Here is a 23,517-nt window from a genome sequence, read left to right on the forward strand (position 1 = left end):
CTCTGCATTGATTTATTTCCCTGTGATCTGGCCCACCTGCGAGGGTGCTCATCGAGGGCAGGGACTCCGGGGCTTACTGCATGTCCCAGCACCCGACGAGGCCTGTCCGATCACAGGCTCAACAAATAGTAAATCTCCATAATAACCTTGTTAGGTCAGTCACTGTGACTCTCACCATTTTACATGGGAGAATGAGGAGAATGAGATTATTAAAGCGCTTGCCGAGGTCACCGTTAGTAAACGGCAGAGTTAACACTCAAACTCAGCTTTGTATCAGCTGAATAGATGAATAAATGGATGGATATTCTGCTTGTCTCCCCCCAACGGGATTGCCCTCTGGTCACCTCCACTTCCCTTTGTCCCCATCACAACATGAAGGAGAAACAGATGTTTGCACCACCGATGGAATGCATTTCCTTCCAACTCCACTGTTCGGTGACATCTGGAAGGGAGCCAGAAATTGGCCGTTGTGGGAACATTTACACCATAGAAATTGGCAAATGCTACAAATCAGGTATTTCCACCCCAGAGCACTGGCTCTTAAAACACCTACCAGTATACCACTATTTCCCCAGACCTCGACGCCCACCCTCCCACTTGTCTCTCTGTCAACCCGACCCATAGACTGCCTCCTTGTCTGTACCCAAACCCTGGGTTCTCATCAGCTGGGATGAGGGAATTAGATCATCCCTACATCAAATGAGCAAGATGAGTGACTAAAAACCCTAGATGAAACAGATACTCCGATGAGGAAATGTAGGTTCAATGAAGGCAAGAGCAGGAAAGTTATACAGAAAAACACTCTCATAAGAGCAGAGCCCAGCTTACTCTCCCGGAAAACATTCCTCAGCATTTACTATGTGTTTTGTTCGGGAAAAACAAAAATTAAAACATTCATAACCTGATTATTATGGGAGACTAAGTGAAAGTAAAAAGACAAAAGAAAATATATGTAAGCATGGCTACACAATTTAGATATTAAATGGACACTGAATTTCCAAGTTTCTACTCTGGTCAATTAGTACTTCATTAGCCACAATATGAATTACATTAAAGAACATATAAGTACATTTTTAATTTTTTTGGATGACCAAGGACTGTTCTCCTGATGTTCCCGTGGGCTCATATTGGCTGGAAATGCTCATACTGCATAGGGACACACAAGCAATCTAATTAATGCAAACTGTCAATGGTTTCTATAAAAAGAAAATCACTTACTTCTAGGGTCTGCATCAGATTGGGTTTTATTGCATCTTTCATCAAAACTGTCAAAGCACCTGTCACCCCCTAAAAGAGAGAGGAAAAAACCCCGCAATTATTTAATCGCTATCAAACTATCAATGGAATTTTTCAAAGAACTATAACAAATAATCCTAAAATTTATATGAAAGCATAAAAGACCTGAATAGCCAAAACAATCCTGAGAAGAAAAACAAAAAAAAACCAAAACAACAAAAAAAAACAAAGCTGGAGGTATCACGTGCCCGAATTTCAAATTATACTATGAAGCTACAATAATCAAAATGGCATAGTTACAGCACAAAAACAGACACATTGATCAATGGAACAGAACAGACAGCTCAGACAAGAATCCATGTGTACATGGTCAATTAACATAGGACAAAGGAGGCAAGAACATACAATCAGGTCAAGACAGTCTATTTAATAAATAGTGTTGGGAAATTTAAATAGATACATGCAAAAAGATGAAACCAGATTACTTTTGTACACCATATACAAAAAGAACTCAAAATGGATTAAAAACTTAAATGTAAGGTCTAAAACCATAAAGCGTCTAGAAGAAAATACATAGGTAATCAACTATTTATAGCTCTTAATACTACTTTTTTGAACATGTATCTCCAGGTAAGGGCAACAAAAGAAAAAATAAACAAATGGACCTACATAAATAAAAGCTACTGCACACTGGAAAGAACCATCAACAAGATAAAAAGGCAGTTTGCTGAATGGGAGAGGACATTTTCAAATGATATATCAGATAATAAACAACCAAAATATGTAGAAAACTCATACAGCTCAACCAAAAAATAATCCAGTTATGGCCCTGGCCGGTTGGCTCAGCGGTAGAGCGTCGGCCTGGCATGCGGGGGACCCGGGTTCGATTCCCGGCCAGGGCACATAGGAGAAGCGCCCATCTGCTTCTCCACCCCCCCCTCCTTCCTCTCTGACTCTCTCTTCCCCTCCTGCAGCCAAGGCTCCATTGGAGCAAAGATGGCCCGGGCGCTGGGGATGGCTCCTTGGCCTCTGCCCCAGGCGCTAGAATGGCTCTGGTCGCGACAGAGTGATGCCCCGGAGGGGCAGAGCATCGCCCCATGGTGGGCAGAGCGTCGCCCCTGGTGGGTGTGCCGGGTGGATCCCGGTCGGGCGCATGCGGGAGTCTGTCTGACTGTCTCTCCCCATTTCCAGCTTCAGAAAAATACAAAAAAAAAAAAAAAAATAAATAATAATAATCCAGTTACAAAATGAGCAGAGGAGGACCTGCACAGATATTTCTCAAAGGAAGACAGGGATGGCCAACAGACACATGAAAGAATACTCAGCATCCATCATGAAACACTACGGAAATGCCAACCAAAACCCTACGCTATTCCCTTCTGCCATGTCAGAATGGGTATTATCAACAAAGAAACAAATGACCCGTGTTGGCGAGGATGCGGAGAAAAGAGAAGCCTCGTGCACTGATGGTGGGGCTGTGACTGGTGCAGCCGCTGTGGAGAACATGGAGATGCCTCAAAAAATTAAAAATAGAACTATCCTGTGACCCAGCAATTCCACTCCTGGGTATTTATCTGAAAAAAAATTAAACACTGATTCTAAAAGAGCTGCGCACCTCTACGTTCACGGCAGCATTCCTAGGAATAGCCGAAACATGGAAGCAACTTAGGTGTTCATGATAGCTGAGTGAATAGTGACGAGGTGGTACATGTACACAATGGAATATTACTCAGCCACAAAAAAGAGAATGAAACCTGGCCACTTACACGGGATGGACAGACCGACCTATCGTGGTAAGTATGACAAGTCAGAGAGAAAAAAATACCGTATGATTCTAGTTACATGTGGAGACTGAAAAACAAAACAAATTAAGTAAACGAAACAAAACGGAAACAAGCTCAGAGATACAGCGAACAAACTGATGGCCATCAGACAGGAGGGGGGAGGGGAGTCGGGCAGAAAAAGGGAAAAGGCATCAGAAAGTACACACTTCTAGTTACAAAGTAAGTCACGAGGATGTAACGTATAGTATAAGGAATAGAGTCATTAATATCCTAACAACTCTGTACGGTGGCAGATGGTCACTAGACTTAGTGTACTGATCACAAGGCATATAAATGTGGTACCACTATGTTATACACCTGAAACTCACATAACACTCACTAAATGTCAACCATAATTAAAAATAAATTAAAAAAATTTGTTTCTCCTATAAAGAAGGACACTGAGGTTGTTGACAAAAGAGGATCCATTTCTCACCTGCCCGTCCCCTAGTTGGGCATCCCCACAGGCTGCGCTACCTCTGGGTTACTGTGACACAGCACTGTGTCCCCGCCCATCTCTCCCCGCCTGAATGGATGCTGACCAGGCAGGACGTGAAGAGTGATGGAGAAGTAACAGTCATTGCACTTTTTTCAAAGCCTTCATTAAGGGAGCTTGAGAGGTCTGCCAGAAAGCAGATCTTTCAGTCCACCTACAAGTGTTTTATGGCAATTATGCTCATTATTTTGTCATCAGCAGGATGTTACTACTGCTTGAAGAAACAAGAAGGGGAAGTGCAACAAGGCTTGTTCACAGAGTGGGCATGAAGAGGGGAAAAGGGAGCTCCTTAAAAGCACCCGTCCTGGTCTCCCACAGACGCCTCCCAGCCTCTCATCCCACAGACAGGAGGCACTCCCAACACTGAGCATCTCAGGGCTTCAGCCTCTCATCCCACAGACAGGAGGCACTCCCAACACTGAGCATCTCAGGGCTTCAGCCTCTCATCCCACAGACAGGAGGCACTCCCAACACTGAGCATCTCAGGGCTTCAGCCTCTCATCCCACAGACAGGAGGCACTCCCAACACTGAGCATCTCAGGGCTTCAGCTTCTCATCCCACAGACAGGAGGCACTCCCAACACTGAGCATCTCAGGGCTTCAGCTTCTCATCCCACAGACAGAGGCACTCCCAACACTGAGCATCTCAGGGCTTCAGCCTCTCATCCCACAGACAGGAGGCACTCCCAACACTGAGCATCTCAGGGCTTCAGCCTCTCATCCCACAGACAGAAGGCACTCCCAACACTGAGCATCTCAGGGCTTCAGCCTCTCATCCCACAGACAGAAGGCACTCCCAACACTGAGCATCTCAGGGCTTCTCGTGCTGCGCCTCATGCTCTCTGACTGCCCGGAACGAGGCTGCCTCCTTCCGGTCCTAAGAAGCTCTGGGCTGGGTGCCCGCTAAGCCCCCTGCCCTGGAAAAGTAGAGAGAAGGTTAGAAGTCTAAGCACTACTGGAAAAAGTGTGTGAAGGAAGGCCACATGGTTAAGCTTAAAAAAAAATCCCTTCCAAGGTTTCTAAAGACACTGGACAAGTGTCTTTCTTTTACCCCCCCCCCCCCCCCCCCCCCAGTTTACATTAGCATTTACTTGAGGTGTTGTACATTCTACAGGTTTGAGGACAAGTGTCATTTAATAAATCAGTCTATTGTCAGAAGGCTATCCTGTGAGCAAAGGCATGTGAATATAGCTGTGAAAATATTCAATGGCAAGCAACAGCTCTTAACATCAGCGGGTAGAATCTAGAGAATGTCATCTCTCCAAAGCGCACTGGTTTATTACTTTGTCCCCCTGCGATCAGCAATAACAGTACATTTCTCTTATGTGATCAATTTCCATTTTTATGCTATTTCATCATTTAAGTTCTCGAAGGAAATCCAAATTCTTTTCTATTTGATTGTACAAAACAGGCATGGCAAGAAATGTAAGCCAGCTAGTAGAAACACGTTCACCTGTTTTATTGTAAAAGCAGGGGGGGGCGGGGGAGGGGCGCCCAGAGGGGGCGCAAAGAAAGCAGGTCTCTTCTCCTGACGCAGAGCGTGTGGAGGAGAACAGCAGTTTGCCTGCTCTTCTGCCACTATCCTTGCTTCTACCTCCTGGTCAAATGCACCTAGCTCGAGAAACTACGGGAGGAAGGAAACTCGGTGTTTCTGTCTGGATTTTCTCAGGTGGGTTGCCATCTGCTCGGATTTCCACACCGCATCTCACCTTTTGCTGCTTCTTGCACACAGACTGTTATCAAACCCATGCAAAAAAAAAAAAAAAAAAATCTTTACCACCAGGAGCATCTCTGGGGCTGTCACGTCCACTATGAGCTAGGTCACCGGTTCCCTATCCCACGTCCACGGAGGGGAAAGCTCGGACAGTCTTTAAGGGGAAGTCAGAATCAATCACCTATTCCCGTTTTCACTGCAATACCTAAATTCTCTGGACCAAAAGAAGCTGTCAGGGAGAATCTGACAGCAGAGAAGCTCTGAGAGTCTTCCCTTAATTTTCTACGGCAGACTGGCCACTGACAGTTCCAACTCAGTGAACCGCAATCTGCAGAGATCAGGCATTTTTTCAGAGAAGAAACTCAAAAGATAACTCAAGAGAGTAAACTGCGTTTGTTCCGGATCCAAGATTTTTATCACACAGAAAAAAAAACCCCCACAAAGTTTAGGGAAATACTATTTGAGGATTAAGTTTCAAATTATTCCTGCCACGTATTTATCGTGTACTTAAAGTTAATAGGATACAGCAAAATATACTTACACAGAAACTGTACTGTGTCAGTTCAGATAGAAGTGTACAGGGCTTGACAATTTTTGAAAAGCAGTACTTTTATATAGCAAGCTGAGCATGGGCTTTCTCTCTAAGCTTTGCAATAAGCTTTCCATAGAGCTGCTGATACAAACATAGCTATTTCATTTACTTGACAAAGACCTAGGAGGTGAGTCAGTCAGATACATTTCTTCCCAAGCAGCCAAAAAGTAATCAAGACATGTTGGCAAAGGATTCATAGTATGTCCCAAGCTTTTGGAATTAATGAAATATTACCTTGCCTTTCCCCTTCCACAACCGTTTTCCAATTTGCAGTGTGTATTTTACATTCCATTATTGTATGTGACTCAAGACGTGGAAAGTAAGCTTAGGTTTAGAGTAACGGCTGTTCAATAGGCCTACGTCCCACCTACGTCCTGATAAACACATACAAGCAAATAAAATAACTATACCACTGATCGGGTTTAAGTCAACAACGCGGATGGTTCTTAACAAGAACAAAACGATCAGTGTGCCACCTGAGAACAGGAACTCAAAACGCTTTACAGAAAGCAGCAGTCCACTCAAAGAGGACGTAGATGAGCGAGGCTACGTAAGGTGGGACCTGCCCGCATACTGTGCAGCCCACACTGAAGGCACAGACTCCAGCAAGCCAGGGTGCCCAGGGGGCAGGCTGGAGCCCAAAGTGTGCCAGATGAACTGAATCTTTCCTGTCACGAGGGTGGAGCCACTCTTGTTCCTTTGAAAGGTGAATTGCCCTCAATTTAAAGCAGGCAGAGGTCACACTTTTGAAAAAAGCTGTGGGCTGCAGGACGACCCACCCCAGGTGGAGCAGAGATCAGGACTGGCAAGAATCAGGAAAAGCTTATGAAATAAATGTCAGGTGCTGTGGTTGCAACCAATGACCAGCAGGGTATAAAAGCCTGTGAGAGCATTATGAAGGTGTGTAAACACACAGGCTGGTGAGGGGGGAAATGTGTGTGCCGAAGTTCTCTGAATTCCCAGTTCACACGTGCAGAAGAGAGGAATAACTTTCATCACCACATACCAAAGGAACGAGGACAGCGAGCTCTCTGGAGCTGCTGAGATGGACACACTCACCAAATCGTCTGCTGTTACGGGCTGCCCGTTTTTGTCACTGGCCACCACCATTCTTCCTAGCCGCTCCTTCATGTCCTTGAGGCTGTCGGTCAGGGCCAGCACCGCCATGATCTCGCTGGCCACCGCGATGTCAAACTGCGCCTGAAACGACAAAAGTGGAGGTAGCGGTCAGCTGCAGGGCTGTCTGGGCGGCCCTTTCCACAGGAAGCTGTATCTCAGCACTGAAGTTCCTGCAGGTCTGGGGGTTTATCCTCGATGGACCACTCTCAAGAGCACACGGTTTCTGAGCATCTCGAACACGCAGGGCCCTGGGCTTGGTGCTCTCTAGGGTGGCCACAAGCTCCTCTGTGTGCGCTGCTGGCAGGACTCGGCCTGGCTGGGCCCGTTACAGCAGCTCGTGGCACTATTTGCTTCTGTAGCACATTTCAGACTTGTAATGAATGACTCATGCGATTACCTGTTTGATGCGTGTTCCCACTGGACTCTAAGGGCCATCACGGCAGAGACCCTTTGAGGAGGGTTCACTCCTGAATCCCAGCTTGGAGGACTGAGCGTGAAACCAGTAAGCACTCAATAGGTATCGGCTGAATAGATAAACAGCTTGCTGACTATATCTGATGTTGCTCATCGTGGTGTCAAGAGGGCTGCACCTATCTGTCCGGGAAAGAGACGAGGAGCAGACAGGGAAAGAAGATGGTCCTGAGGCCAGTGTCCCAGAGTTAGAGCTCGCCCGGCAGCAAGGGTACCCTGACCTGTGTCATCCACCATGTTAAAGGAGGACACAATCAATTTTCAGCTGTCCATGAGGGCATGGCCACATCAGCCTCTGAAGAGCCCAGCAACGAACACTGGAGAGCAACTGCTTTCTGCAAACCCCCCTGGGTTTTCTTACTCTCCTGGCTGGGGACCCAGGCCACAGGCGGACGGACCAACAGGAACCAAAGGAGACACGAGGACAGTGAGCTTCCTCCTCCTCCTCATTCAGCCCCTGGACAAACAGCCCCATTACTCCGGCTGAATTCTCTCCCTCCCAAGGGGCAGGGGAGCCAGACAAGTTCAAGCTTACGTGAGAGAAAGTGGCTATGCCCTCGTGGGATCGCCTGATGGAACATTTTATCGTCCATTTCCTGTCACTGACTACAAAGGAAATGAAGGAACCAAGGAACTTTCTGGCTACTTCCTGAGTGAGATTTCATTAGTCATCGATTTAGTGAAACAATGTTACCTGAAAGTCAAATGCAACTATATTCAGTTATTATATTCTCCATAGAACCCATTCCAAACATAAGTGATTTTCCACTATGATATTTAGAATTCTCTCTACCACCATTCCATTATAAACAGTGCATATAAAAAATGACTAAAAATAGGGAGACCTTCTATATAAAACATGAGGCTAGACATAGTCTTGAAATCACCTGCATAAGTAAGAAGTGGAATTTGTAACATATATGCAAGTTCTTCATTTGTAATCATTACTATTTCAAATTTATATATATATATATATAAAAGGTCTACCGGAAAGTTCTGTCCGTTTTGGAATAAAACAAAATACAAATTTTTCTTACTGTCAATAAACTTTATTAAATAATATAATTGCCATTATTATTAATGATTTCTTGCCAGCGTGAGGGTAATTTGTATATCCCATTTTTGAAAAATATTTTATCTTTTGATGCGAAAAAATTGAACCAGTGCTTGTTTGATATCTTCTTCATTTTTGAATTTTTTGCCCTTCAAAAAATTTTGTAAGGACAAAAACAAGTGATAGTCGGAGGGTGCTAAGTCCAGGGAATATGGTGGATGCGACAGACATGCTTCTGTAGCATTTCTTTCTTGTTGAAATTCGTAAAAATTACAGTGGCATAAATGAACTTTATCAGTAGCCATGGGTACACTATCGCTTCACACATAAGACTAACGTGAATCAACTTTGTTTTAGTTAATTTGCTACGTCAGTATGTATACATTAAGTGATAAAAATAGAGAGGCACACATGCGCCAAATAAACATGTGCTTACGTGTCGAAACTTGTTGTGATAGAAATGGACAGAACTTTCCGGTAGACCACACATATATATATATATAGTTAGATTTTATTTATTGATTTTTAGAGAGAAGAGAAAGAGAGTGAGAAAGTAGGGGGAGAAGCGGCAAGCATCAACTCGTAATAACTGCTTTCTGTATGTGATTCGACCAGGCAAGCCCAGGGTTTGGAACCAGTGACCTCAGTGTTCCGGGTCGACACTTTGTCCACTGTACCGCCACAGGTCAGGCTCAAAATTTTATATCTTGAACTACATAAAAAAGTGAAACAAACTGGACCAATATAAATTTCATTGTTATTCATTTTATTGACTTCTATAGAGATGGCTGCTGATTTTTGTTTTGCAAATAAAATATTTCAAACGCATATAAATGTTAAGTGTGATTATTTTTACTGTTTATCATAAATATAAACAAAGGACATTAAGCAATGTCGGCAAGAATGGGAATTGACATGGAAATATACATCAACATTTGAAATCTGCATCCTCTATTCTGCAGTTATGGAGCTGGGAATCTGTCCCATTAGTATGTGTGCACGTTACCTTTGTGTATCAGCTTACTGATGGCAGTTCAACACTGCAAACGCCCTACGCGTCCACTAACCCTTTGAGTAGCACAAAAATTCATGTATATCCTTGTGCCACCTGACCTCCAGAGTATAATTGATTGATTTTAAAAATGTGTAAGGCAACATTTAAAAAAGGTAAATGTATGTTCTTCTGGTTTCCATAAATTGGTTAGCAAACAAACATGATTTTAAGTTAATAAAACTGTAACTGGAACTAAATTTAGTTTTTGAAATAAAAAACGCCTCACTCCTGGGGGTTAGAGAGCATGAAAACAACTCACTGCTCCAAGGGTTCACAGGGAACTGGTTAATCCATTATGGCACATCTATAAGATGGAGTATTCCATAGCCATTAAAAAGTGATCCTAGCCTGACCAGGCGGTGGTGCAGTGGATAGAGCATTGGACTGGGATGCGAAGGATCCAGGTTCGAGACTCTGAGGTCGCTGGCTCAAGCAAGGGGTTACTCGGTCTGCTGAAGGCCCGCAGTCAAGGCACATATGAGAAAGCAATCAATGAACAACTAAGGTGTTGCAAAAAAAAACTAATGATTGATGCTTCTCATCTCTCTCTGTTTCTGTCTGTCCCTATCTGTCCCTCTCTCTGACTCTCTCTGTCTCTGTAAAAAAAATAAAATAAAAATAAAAAGTGATCACATAGATTTCCCTTTACTGACATAAAAAGATGTCCTCAAGAGGGTCTTAAGGTTTAAAAAAAAATAATTGAAGTTTTTAAAATCCAATCCCTTTTTATTTAAAAACAAGTATACATAAAGCAATACAGGCTATATAACCTTGGGCAACTTACTTAATATAATATGCCTACTTTTTCTCATTTGTAAACCAGATTTACAAGCTGACTGCGCTAACCTATGTCATGAGCCTACTGATACAAGGTGTGTCGTAGGCATTCAAATCACTGCCGCTATTAGTCTTCCCTCTTTGCCAGTTACAGTAAAAACTAGGCAGAGAAAATGTGAAAGGCCCCCCTTACTACCTCCTTTCTTTCTCAAACCTCTTCCCGGATGTAACTACGTCAAAGGTTGGTATATATCTTACTGGCTTCCATTTTATGCATTTATATACATATATGAACATGTATGCTGGCTTTGCCTTAACATACACATGATTATGGTATATGAGGTTTACTTCAATTTCTTTAGCGTTGTTTTTTTAACCTTTCCATTTCACAATGGTATGAGAGCTCTATGTCTCTCCCACTACGTGCAACTTATTATTTTCAACTGCCACACACATATCTGTGACATAGGAAGAGGCAGCAAAGATACGTGACCATTCCTACTGATGAACATTTAGAGTGTTTCAAGTTTCCACTATTACAAATGATGCCGCAATTAATATCCTTAGACATAGATGTGTTTCGCACCTAGGCATATATTTCTCACTTCCTCCGTTTCCTGTGACATTTACAGTCCTGGAGTAGAAATTGTTGGGTCATGTCAAAATTCAATACCAACAAGCTGTCATTCAAGAGTCTGGACCCATTTATATACCCACGAACACTGCATAACTGCCTCTTATTTCTCTGCTTCCTCACTCACATTGAATAGTAATTTATGCTCTGATGAGCTCATGGGTAAATACTTCACCTTTTTAACTTGCGGTTTTACGATTAATGATTGGCATTTTATTTGTTTCTGTAAATTGTCTTTGACTTAGCCTATTCATTTATCTAGAAAATACTTATTGAGTATCTATTACAACCATAAAACCAAGCTCTGAGAGCACCGCGGTGAACAAGAGACAAAGACCCCAACCCTCGCGAGGCTCGTGCTTTAGGGAGGGAGGCAGAAAACAGACAAGATGAGTGAGGACAGCGGGGAAGGAACAGGGAGGACAGGCAGCCAGTTTTAAAGAAGGTGGCAGGACAGGCCTGAAGGAGAGCAATATTTGAGTGTTAACTTCTGGAAATAATTTTTATGTCTGGCACATCAATTCTTTGTTTTATCTACCATATTTTTCACTCCATAAGATGCACATTTCCCCCCCAAAAAAGTGGAGGGGAAAATGCCTGTGCGTCTTATGGAGCGAAAAATACGGCATTTTATTAAATATTTTAACACACCATTTGGTTCAGAATATATATATATATATTTTAATTTTCCTCCTGAAAACCCTAGGTGTGTCTTATGGTCAGGTGCATCTTATGGAGTGAAAAATACGATATATTGCAAGTAATCTCCCCTCGTTCTTCCTGGTCTTTTTATGTTTTCATATGCCATTTTTTTTCATAAGCTAGATTTTAATTTTTTTTATGTCAAAATTATCTCTCCTTTTCTTCCAATGAGAATAAAAGTCAAAGTGATTCTTTTTCTTTTTCACTAGGAAAACTTAATAATATAAAAGCCATAAATCTAAAACTGTCTTAAAATATAAAATTTATTACAAGAAAAATAACTTCGAGGACTTCTGCGCCTGGCTGAGAACTCACCGAAGGAATTTATATTCCCCAAACGCCATTGTCCCGCACTGGGGACCTATGAAAATCAAGGTGGACATCATAATTTATCTTCCCTGCTCTGGATTTGGGTAATAAGACATTATTATCCTTAAAAATTCCTCAGGCTGTTCGCCAAATAACGAGGTGTTCTTTTTCCCCTCTCGTTTATAAATTTGAGTCATGTGTCTGAGATTTTCATTTTTTTTAGTTGTCATGTAGATGTAGCAACAACTGGGTGGGTCTGCAATAAAATATGTGAGGAATGACATTCGAGGGACACCCTGAGTGGCTCATCCCAGAAACACAACTAAAATCACAGAAGAAAAGGACGCTAAGATGATACAGGAGACTTCCTGCCGCCTCCTGACCCCTCCCAGTCCCGCGGAGGGACCGGAAACGACACCCTGGCGCGGAGGGAGACCCGAGGGCCAGTGCAGGGAGCCCAGAACCAGCCTGGGCCGCGGTAAACCAGTGCGGCGCAGAACAGAGCTGCTCCTGGGAATCAGAGGTCACCTACCTGCCGGGAACACCCCTTCTCCGTGTTTGCCTGTCCAATCGTTATTTTTCGTAGAAATCGGTCATTTGTATCCAATACTGAAAGAGAGGAGAACAGAGATTATTCAACCAGCAAGTACGGACTGGCTGCCCAGTGTGAGCCTGGCAGTATTCGGAGGGCAAGAGACAAGGCCTGGCTTCCCCAGTGCTGACATTCCAGTGTGGGGACATGGGGAGGGACAAACCAACAGGGAAATGTCAGCCAGTGGTAAGTGCCGTGAGTCGAGAAAGGAGGTGAGGCGACAGTGTGTGTCAGCGTGTTGGGGGGGGGGGGGCGGTGAGGGGCCACTTTTGACTAAGCACATTGGAAAAGCACTTCTGACGTGGCGACAAGCTGAAACCTCAGCCCCCAGACGAAGGCAATTAAGCTTCTCAAAAGGGTGAACACTGAACCATCAGATGACCCAGCAAGTCCACCTCTACACATCTGTCCGACAGAAGGGAGAGCACGGGCTTGAACAGATGCTTGCGCACCCACGTTCATAGCAGCATCAGCCACAAGAGCTGAAAGGGGGACACAGCCAAGCGCCTGACGAATGAATGAAAAACGAAATGTGGTATCCACGTACAATGGGATATGATACAGCCAACGCGACAACAGGGGCAGACGCTGCAAACACGAGGCATGATGAAGTACGCTAGAGGGACCAACACTGTATGATTCTAGCTAGACTAGGCAGATTCACAGAGACAAAGCGGAACAGCGGTTACCAGGGGCTGGCAGAGGGGAGTTACTGCTTAACGGGCGCAGAGGTTTCGCTGAGATGATGAACAGGTTTTGGATATAGATAGTGGTGGCGGTGTAATCGTTGCAAGCCTTGTGGATGTATTGAATGGCACTAAATTGCACACTTACCAATGGTTAAAATGACGTAGGTATATTTAACCACAATAAAGAAGTAAAGGAGTTTGGGGGAGGGAGAAGTCAGCCATGCGCTGAGCAGGCACCGCGTCTCCTCATCTTTTATTTTTTTAATTGGCTTGTTTGAATTACACTGATTTGCATTTTGTTTGCGAAAACTAGATTTGGTTTAGTGAAAACTAAATTTACAACGCCAGAAACAACTCCAGAAGGGCTGAGACGCCACTAACAATTTATGTGGCTTCAGATAACAAGCTGTCCACACTGACAACTCAGACCGCCGACGGTGACGGCCAGGACGTATCTGGGGACCAGAAGCACCTGCAGGGTGGACACGCTAACCCTTCCTTTCCCGCTCAGAGCACGCGCAGACCTGCCCACCTCTGTGTCCCCTACTCAGCTGCTGCATCTCTTTATCTACACACAACACGCTCCTCCCCCACACGCACATATAAACACCCAGACACACTCACACACACACAACACTCATCACACACGCAAAAACCTGCTTTATGATTTTAAGGTATTAGCAGAGTATGTCTATACAGACAAAGCAATGCTTCTCAATATGATTTCTAGTTGGTGCAGAGTCATTTAAAGTGAAAATACTTCCTACTTTCATATGTGGTATGCATAATCTTGGCACAAGATTCACATGATCTTACTGTTGGAAATTCAGCTGTTTTGTATGCAGCAAAGAGAAACACAAGCAAGCCCCCCACCTCCACAAAGTGTTGGCAAGAGGAATTGTGACCGGTGGGTGGTCGCGAAAACCAGCCAGGGGCGTAACAACACCCCAGCGGAGCAAGGAACCTCACGTCCACACGCTGGAGAGGTCCCAGGAGAGCGTGGGGTCGTGTGACTGTGTCAGTGATGCAAGAGAAGAAACGTGAGGGTGGAATTCTGACACAGAAGATGCCAGGACATCAGCCTAAGTGAGTGGTTCAGAACTCCCGGCCTCCAACTGGCTCATTCCAGGAATGCTCACCGAGGGCCGCTTCTGTGCCAGGTCCCGTGCTAGCTGCACAGGGCTGCAGAGGTGAAGCAGCCACTGGTCTCTGAGCTGAGGCGTTTATTGTCAGAGGGGAGATAAGCAAGGTACATGTGAGGGCGGGAGGGGGAGCCATCTGTTCCTTCACTTCCTGCTCCACCTGGCCCCGGTAGTGCCGCAGTGCCTGTCTGGAGGGACATGCGGAGTGCGCCCCACCGCTGGCTCAGGGTCAGGTGGGCCGAGGTACAAGCGCAGGGCAGCCCCACTGTTCTGGTTTCAGTGGTTTCCCTGCGGCGTGGTCAGGTGCCGGGCAGCAGGAACCTGGAGTCGGTTCACTGAAGGAGGCGGCGGCTCTTGGCCGGGGGACCAGGTGTCGGGACACACGGCTGGGAGAGGGAGAGGGGCAGACGGGAGCTCGTGGAGGTCCTGGGCGCAGAGAGGCGAGGGCTCCCGGTGCTCTAGGCACAGCAAGCTGGCCCCACGTCTGCTGTGTCTCTGGCTAACGTCAAATGTTTCTGGAATATTCCACGGGCTCCTGATTCTACCCCATGGCCAAGCACACATGGCCTTTAAGCTTCAGATATGAGACCACAGGATGCAGGAAGCGTTAGAGTTCTCACACAGGCTGCAAGGAAAGGCGCGGCCATTCAATAACGATGCCTCTCTAGTTATCAAATGATAGAGGGATCTAATCACATCACAAGGGTTATCCCATTTCTAAGTCTAAGCCCATATTGCCTTAAACAAACAAACAAACCCTGCATTTACTGTCCTTAATTCATTTCATGGAGAGTCTAATATTTTATATTAATTCATGGAAATAAGAGCTAAACTATACATTAAATATCATTCTAAAGTCCTCTGGATCCAGGTGGCTTATCAATAGCAGTAACATTTTCTTGGACTTTAGTGCCTTAAAAAATAATATAATTCTAGTATTTATCTGCTGATTATTTGGGAGGTGCGTTAGAGCTGGGAAGCGCTCCCACGGTGCTGTGGACCTGTGCAAGGCGGACGCTGGAACTGTGACTGTAGTTTACAGAGGAAACTGATAAGTCATGTGTTGAAAGTTGCACAGCTTGTAAGTGGCAGAGCCAAGATCGCATCTCTGTCTTTGTCTCTGCACCACTCAATTCTTAATGAGCGGATTCCCAGAAGGGAAGTTTGCATGAAGGGGTGGGCCTGGGCTGTGTCCAGGATGGCTGGGGCAGGGAGCCGGGGCGGGGACAGCCCGGCCAGGGCAGGCAGAAGGGCGAAGGTAGGCCCCCTGCCTAGACGGGGAGCAAGAGTGTATGGGACCCCACTACAGGGGTCCTGAAGGCCGAGCCACATGATGGCAATTTTGTCCTACTTGGGATGGGGAAGAATTTTGTCTCCCAGGTAGAGCAAGGCAGTGAATGGACAACGTCTCTACAGTATGAACCAAATGAACTGGGAGATGAAAGGAAGAAAATAGGGTCGTGGGTGGAGAGGGCTGCAGGAGACAGAGACTTAAAAATATGTAGGACGAGCAGCCAGAGACGAAAGAACTGAAGAAGAAAATTCAGTGACCCTCCTTGACGTGTGGAGGGCACGGGAGTGGACGTGACTGGGCCCAGTGGAGCAGTTGGCTGAACAAGGGGCGAAGTCTTTTCTCTTAAACAGGAGACGGAGATGACAGGAGAGGATGAGGAAATAAGTCAATGGAGGGACGAAGACGCACAAGCTGGGCGGACAAAGAGAGAGAAGAAAACGGGGTCTCGGTGACACTGACCTCAGGGCTTCAGCTGGAATACCGACCCCCCCCCGCCCCACCATCTGGAGATCTGCACCCACCTCTCTGCCACGTGATGGTGGAGGGGTCGATGTTGAGACGGCAGAATTGACTCATTTCCTCTTCTGTCAGTGCGCCGGGATCAGTCTTCTTTATTCCCAGTTTCTAATGATCCAGAATAAAGAGTGTGCAAAGTTATTTTTTAAGAAGGAATAGAAAGCAAGCTGTAACCAAAATGATCCCTCTTCCTTTACTTTTCTCCATGACCAGAGAGCCTTTTTTAAAAACTGAACTGGAACTTGGAGTAAACTGTAGGTTAGGTCAACTCATATAAATAAATGCCTAAGACCCAATATCTCCTATAAGTGGAAGAATGAAATTTGTAATATGCCCTTAACAGGACGGATCTGCAAATGTCACGCTGTTGGTTGGTACCCAACGACCGCGGGCCATCTCAGCCGAGGTCTCCATCCTCCCTGGGCACCCCGTGCTGAGCTCGGGAGGGACACAAACTGCTGTCTGTATGACTGATGCTCCTGTTCATTAGTTCTTCTTCTGCAATGCCAATGCCAATAACTTAGGTAAACTCTATGTGTGTGTTTCCCAAACCAGTTATTTCTAACTCAGAGAAAAAACACTGAAATTATTAATGCATTCGTTTCTGCAAAGGGCACATTCTGAGAAAGCGGCTATGAATGAAGCAGTACAAGGAAGGAACCGGGACCACACACTCTCCACGTTGTAGCCGCTGAGGAGGGCGTTTTGGGCGTTATTCCTAACAAATCGAACTTGGTTCAATAAGGAGCAAGCAAGTGACTTTTTTAACCCTTTGAGCAGGACGAACGTTCATGTACGTCCTCGTGCCTCCTGACCATTCAGAGCACAATTGTACAAAAACTTTTCTTTTAAAAATGTGTAAGGCAACATTAAAAAAGGCAAATGTATGCTCTTCTTGTTTCCACACCTTGGCTATCAAACGAACACGATTGTGAACTCAAAACTTCTGGCTTCGACCATGTTTCTGATTTGTCTGTAGGATATTTTCTTTCTAAAGAACCGTGCACTGGAAACTTACTTTTAGCCGAGCAAGTTGAATGTTTGAAAATTCTCGGACCCCATTCACTGAAGGAACCAGGCGATTATACAGAGCCTAACAACACAAAACAAAAATAAAACCCCACCAAAGTTTTAGGGCCAACCGTAAACTTGGACAATGCACAGGATACAACCAAGTTCATTACATTTATAACCAAACTGTTTAGATTATGGAGCCTATTAAAATTCTTGGCTAAGATAAGCAATGTAGACTTAAGTTCTGTCATTTTCATAAATCTGACTAGATCTGACATAATGCACATGGCAAATAGTTTGCATAAATACATATTTCTTGATCCACAGCCTTATAACTATCAAATTAATATTTATCTGAGTTTGGCTCCAAAAGCTCCCTAGAGAGTTACTTTAATTGGAGGTAATCAGGACCCTTGCAAAAGTTCCAGAAAATCTCACTTTTAACCATGTCTTCGTCCATGCAGAGATAGCAACTGGTAACCTGTTCCTTTCAGGTGTGTATGGTCTACCTCTCGGACTGCGTGCATCTGAAGCCCTTCAGGGGGGTCTGACCTTGTTCACGGCACACCTAGGACAGCTACATGTAAATTAGTCTTATAAAGCTCTCTCTCCGATCCCTTCAGGATAGAACAGAGATTAGACCTAGGGACAGAACGAAGAGCTGTGGCACACCAACTATCTTCAAAACGAAAGACTCTTCTCAGAGAATACTTGGCTTAAAAAGCACAATTAACATAATGCTCTCAACAACTTGGCAGTAGTCCTAAACTCCCTTGAGAATCTGAGCAAAGTATGGAACCCCTCCCAAGAAACAAGGACACACATAAATTCACAAGATGTCGAATAAAACTTCAGAGAGTTTGGAGATTCCAGAAGCTTCCCCACAAACTCCTTAAGAATACAGGGATTCTAGGACAGGAGTTCCCAAACGGCCAACAGGAAATCCTCCCCCACCTTATCAGTTTGAGTGTTTTCATGCAAAATCCTCGCGTCGATGGCGGCAGCCAGCAAGTTATTGGCAGCGGTGATAGCGTGGATGTCCCCGGTCAGGTGAAGGTTGAACTAGAAACAAAATGAAAACATCTTTCTACTTGTTTTAAACAACTATGGGAGTGTTCAAGGACTTTTTTTTTTTTTTTTGTGTGTGTGTATTTTTCTGAAGCTGGAAACGGGGAGAGACAGTCAGACAGACTCCCGCATGTGCCCGACCAGGATCCACCCGGCACACCCACCAGGGGCGACGCTCTGCCCACCAGGGGGCGATGCTCTGCCCCTGTGGGGCGTTGCTCTGCCGCGACCAGAGCCACTCTAGTGCCTGGGGCAGAGGCCAAGGAGCCATCCCCAGGGCCCGGGCCATCTTTGCTCCAATGGAGCCTTGCTGCGGGAGGGGAAGAGAGAGACAGAGAGGAAGGAGGGGGGGGGGATGGAGAAGCAAATGGGCGCTTCTCCTATGTGCCCTGGCCGGGAATCAAACCCGGGTCCCCCACACGCCAGGCCGACACTCTACCACTGAGCCAACCGGCCAGGGCTAAACAACTATGGGAGTGTTCAAGGACTTTCTGAGGGAATAAAATATTATGCTGATGACATAGCCTTATAATGAGCTGAGCCCACAAAATAGCCTAGGTCAGAAAAAATCAATGTCGGGGTCTTCCACTTGACCATAAAGATCTCCTACACAGACCTATTGCCACAAAGTCTTCCTCTGGTTAAGGGTCAAGTATTCTGAGAGACTTTGTGATTGATTTCTTTATTTTGTTCTCCTTATTTTCATTTTTATGCATTGCTTTAGAAATGATACCACATCAAATATATTTTGGAATGAGGCAGGGCATGAAACAAACAGGAACAATAGAATAATATAAAATATGACAGAAAGTCTGAGAAGTAGAAAATACGTCGTTCTCACAAGTCTATTAATTCTGCTAGTTTCCTTCCAGTGCTATGTGCACAAACGACTATTATTTGCAAAGTCGGCATACTTAGAATTTGGTACTTGCTTTTTGAAAAGACTTACTATTCTGTAATAATCTTGTTTATGTATAGTTACAGTTCGTCGGGCTGTATAATTGAGCAGATGTAGCAAAAACAGTTTGGACTTCTACCATTGGTAATTTAAGTGGCATCCACATTTTTACTTTTTAAAGAAGTCTACAATTAAAAATAAGTTGCTAAGAAGCAATATATTTCTAGCAGTGTGGCTACTGGGTAAAAGGATCTTGATAATATGACCACATTGCTTCATTTTTTTTTTTTTTTGTATTTTTCTGAAGTTGGAAACGGGGAGACAGTCAGACAGACTCCCGCATGCGCCCGACCGGGATCCACCTGGCATGCCCACCAGGGGGCGATGCTCTGCCCATCTGGGGCGTTGCACTGTTGCCTCCAGAGCCATTCTAGCGCCTGAGGCAGAGGCCATAGAGCCATCCCCAGCGCCCGTGCCAACTTTGCTCCAATGGAGCCTTGGCTGCAGGAGGGGAAGAGAGAGAAAGAGAGGAAGGAAGGGGGAGGGGTGGAGAAGCAGATGGGTGCTTCTTCTGTGTGCCCTGGCTGGAAATCTAACCCGGGACTCCTGCACGCCAGGCCAATGCTCTACCACTGAGCCAACCGGCCAGGGCCCCACATTGCTTCTTGAAAGGTTTGAAGTACCACTGGAAAACACTACCAAGTCAGTCACTTCAGAAACAAAGTAACCTTTGGGCTGAAAAAATAATTTATTTGATAAAGTAGTGGCGTATTGTAAGTTGCCTTTCTTTCATTTCTTGGAAGGTAAAACATTTATATTTAGTGGTTAAAGTCTTATTTTATAACATAAAAATGTATGATCAATAAAAATATAAAAAATTAAATATGTACACATATTTTATATTTGTAATTTGAAACACTGAGATCCTAACACCATAACAGTTTATACCTTCGCTTTTACACTTAATGTTAATATGACCAGACCAGCATTTTACACTATTAGTCTTCAAAATATAGTTAATTTTATCCTGTTATTAGACATTTAAGTTTTTCCCCAATTGTTTAATGCTATAAACTGCGAAGATAAACAGGTTTTAAAATTAAATCTTTGCACCAGCAATTTTTCATTAAGATAAACTAAAAATGGATTTATTTGAGCCAAAGGGTACAAATATTTTTTTGTTTGTTTTTGTTTTTTACAGGACAGAGAGAGAGTTAGACAGGGACAGACAGACAGGAACGGAGAGAGATGAGAAGCACCAATCATCAGTTTTTCGTTGCGCGTTGCGACTTCTTAGTTGTTCATTGATTGCCTTCTCACATGTGCCTTGACCACGGGCCTTCAGCAGACTGAGTAACCCCTTGCTGGAGCCAGCGACCCTGGGTCGAAGCTGGTGAGCTTTTTGCTCAAGCTAGATGAGCCCGCGCTCACGCTGGCGACCTCAGGGTCTCGAACCTGGGTCCTTCCACATCCCAGTCCAACGCTCCATCCACTGCGCCACCACCTGGTCAGGCGGTACAAATATTTTTAAGGCTCGTGATACGTGTGTCTAACCCTCTTCCAGAGAAGATTTACCAATACTTCCCAGCAGTGTATAAAAGTGCCCTTCAGTCTCTCTCTGCTAAAATTTGGTACTATTTTTAAAAATCCAACTCTGTAAATTTGACAAGTAAAATAATAACTGATAGTCATTTTAATATAAACATTTGATTATTAGTGAAGATAAACATTCACTGATTAGTTACTATGTCTTTTCTGATGTTTCTATTGAATCCTTTGCCCATTTTAGAATTGAGGTATAAGTTTTTCTTCCCAGCTGTCCATTTGATCTCCACTTGGAGGGCCACAGGCCCCCAACAGGACTCTTCTGACGACTACCCCACCCTTCGCCACCCAATAGGCAGCCTCACACCCATTAAATCCCTGGTCCCCCATTTCAATAAATGATTCTACCGACTTGCTCCACCCAGTAGCGTGAATATCATCCCTGAAACTTCCCCTCTTCTCACCCCCCACATCTAATTCTGCAAACATCGGCAAACACGTCTGAAATCATTGTCACCCCTTTTTTCCATCCTCACGGCCACCATCCTGGGCTAAGCCACCACCATTCTTTCTCTGGGCTACTTGCCCAGTCTCCTTACTGGACCCCTAGGTCCACTCAGGCCTGCATCGATCTATTCCCGACACAGAAACCAGAGTGACTTTTAGAAAACCCTGTCAAGACTCCTTTAATGGCTGACCATGAGACTTCAAACCACACCCAGCCTCTTGGCTATGAACTTGGATGGCAGGCGAGAGCTGGCCCCTGCCCATTCCTCTACCTCGTCTCCCTCCGCGTCCCGCTGGCCCTCCAGCCTGGGCTGGTGTCCTCTCGTCCCCCCTGACAGGTCAACCTCGCCGGCCGCAGGCCTTTCCCCGAGCGGTTCCCACTGCCCGGACGGCTTTCCCCCCTCTTCCGGGGGCCGCTACCCCTTCAAGTCTTAGTATTTTCACTTTCACTTCATCAGTCCATTGGGAATTCTTTGCTAACATTTCCCCATGAACGTTTACTAAGTTTCCTCCAGTACGCACCGCCTGTTAATTGACAAGGTCAACAAACATCTTCTGAGTGCCAAGCACTGTGCTCAGACTGGGGACAGAAACAAAGATGTGGGAGGTCCTTGAATTCAAGGAACAAACTGTGTGACTCTCTGACCTACGCAACGATCATAAGGTACTTCCTGCTGTCTAACGCCCGACTCCAAGCCAGGCAGCCGAGGCCATGACAGACGGACCCCAGTGCCCTTTCAATCCTTGCGGGCTAAACCCTGAGCGGTTCTCCGGGGTATGGTCTCCACCCAACCTGGTCGGCATGCATTCATTAAAACCGGCGTTTCCGCGGCAAACTATGAAGCGGCAACAGGCAAAATCCACGAATCGCTCATAACAATAAATGCCGGGTTTTGGTTTTCAGAGCCTTTAGGACTTTGGAGTTGAGGATCGTGGGCCTGTGTTTCTGGGAGCACAGAAGTTAAGGTGTGTTAAGGGAGCACAGGAAGGAAAAGCAGTGACACATGACCCATATCCCTTTGAGACCTTACCTCCTCCATGGGAATGACCTGGGCGTATCCGCCACCTGCAGCTCCTCCTAAACAACCGAGAGAACAGAAAATGAGTTGTCGAGGACAGTGACAACGCAGATGAACAGAGCCCTGGGGACGCGGCTCCCAGACCCACCAGGGAGGCACGTACCCCCAGGACGAAATAAATACAGCAACAGGTGGCAAGAAACGCAGTCATTTATCCAAGTAGGACAGGAAGGGGGGAAAGCTCACGCTATGTCTAACTCTGCAGTTGAAGGACTTCCGTTTCCTTGTTTAAACAAAGGGTAAAAATAATACAGCAAGTGTCACTGCAGCAAATGTGAGATTCTTTTATTTATTACTAGATCTACGTGGCTATGCTTCACTCAAGTTGCACATGAGTTGAAGTTTCAAAAATTTTTGTTAAAAAAATCAATCTGATAAACTCACACTAACATTATAAATTTCAATTTATTTCAGATAATAATACATAGGATTTGCCATGGTGCTTATCTCTCAAAATTACAAAGGTATTACATTAAAAAGACTTATTTTTACTAAAAATATATCATTTCATAGCTTATCCTGTTTTGTTTTGTTTTTTTCCCTACATTACCGCATTAGGTCCTCACAGTAACCTGGTAAGCCTGACTTATGCCTTTTTACACTTTTACAGCTGCAGCTCAGAGAGGTTTTGACTGGCTAAAGGTCACACAGCAGTAAGAGACAAGTCATGAATGAAACCTTTACCTTCTTGCTCCAAGTCTAGCATTCATTCCACTGGATAATGCATGACATTCTATAAGTTACCAGTACTTAAGGAGTGAGCAGTTACTAATATTTGCAAGAATAATATAAATATAATACTGCTAAAATCCACATAGTGCCAAGAATAAAGAGTCATTAGAGCAATAGATGCTATTGTAAAGTGAGTTGGAGAATCATTTCACAATAAATCAGTGAGAGAAGAGTAGAGAATGGGACGGGGCCAGCTCTCAGCCCAACCACAGCCAAGGAGGAGTTCCAGCACAACTCTGTTCCCAGCCAGTGGGTTTCCAGAGCTCCTCAGGCCCCACCCAGCAGCTCAGAACAAGATGAGACTTGGGTCAAGCCGAAAGGGTCAGGGCTGCTTGAATGAAAAGATCTTTCATCATGGTTGGGATGCTACAACTCCAACATACATGGCAGAGTTTCAAAATTGCTTGGGAAAGAAGGTTCTGATGAAACAGAAGGCATCTGCTCAAGGTTGGACTCCTGA

General features: G+C 44.9%; 1 protein-coding gene across 1 annotated transcript in view; it reads right to left on the reverse strand.

The window, feature by feature from the left end:
* The window catches only part of MTHFD1L (methylenetetrahydrofolate dehydrogenase (NADP+ dependent) 1 like), a 186,909-nt gene that overhangs the window by 111,939 nt on the left and 51,453 nt on the right, over positions 1 to 23,517 (reverse strand). Inside the window, exons 13-19 of the mRNA XM_066372996.1 lie at positions 22,278 to 22,324; positions 18,183 to 18,290; positions 17,233 to 17,307; positions 16,220 to 16,322; positions 12,514 to 12,590; positions 6,921 to 7,061; positions 1,219 to 1,287 (exon numbers count right to left, since the gene is read on the reverse strand). Coding sequence (XP_066229093.1) covers positions 1,219 to 1,287; positions 6,921 to 7,061; positions 12,514 to 12,590; positions 16,220 to 16,322; positions 17,233 to 17,307; positions 18,183 to 18,290; positions 22,278 to 22,324 — 620 coding nt within the window. The remainder of the gene's footprint in view (positions 1 to 1,218; positions 1,288 to 6,920; positions 7,062 to 12,513; positions 12,591 to 16,219; positions 16,323 to 17,232; positions 17,308 to 18,182; positions 18,291 to 22,277; positions 22,325 to 23,517) is intronic.

The sequence above is a fragment of the Saccopteryx leptura genome, chromosome 3, assembly GCF_036850995.1.
Source record: "Saccopteryx leptura isolate mSacLep1 chromosome 3, mSacLep1_pri_phased_curated, whole genome shotgun sequence".
Classification (NCBI taxonomy): Eukaryota; Metazoa; Chordata; class Mammalia; order Chiroptera; family Emballonuridae; genus Saccopteryx; species Saccopteryx leptura.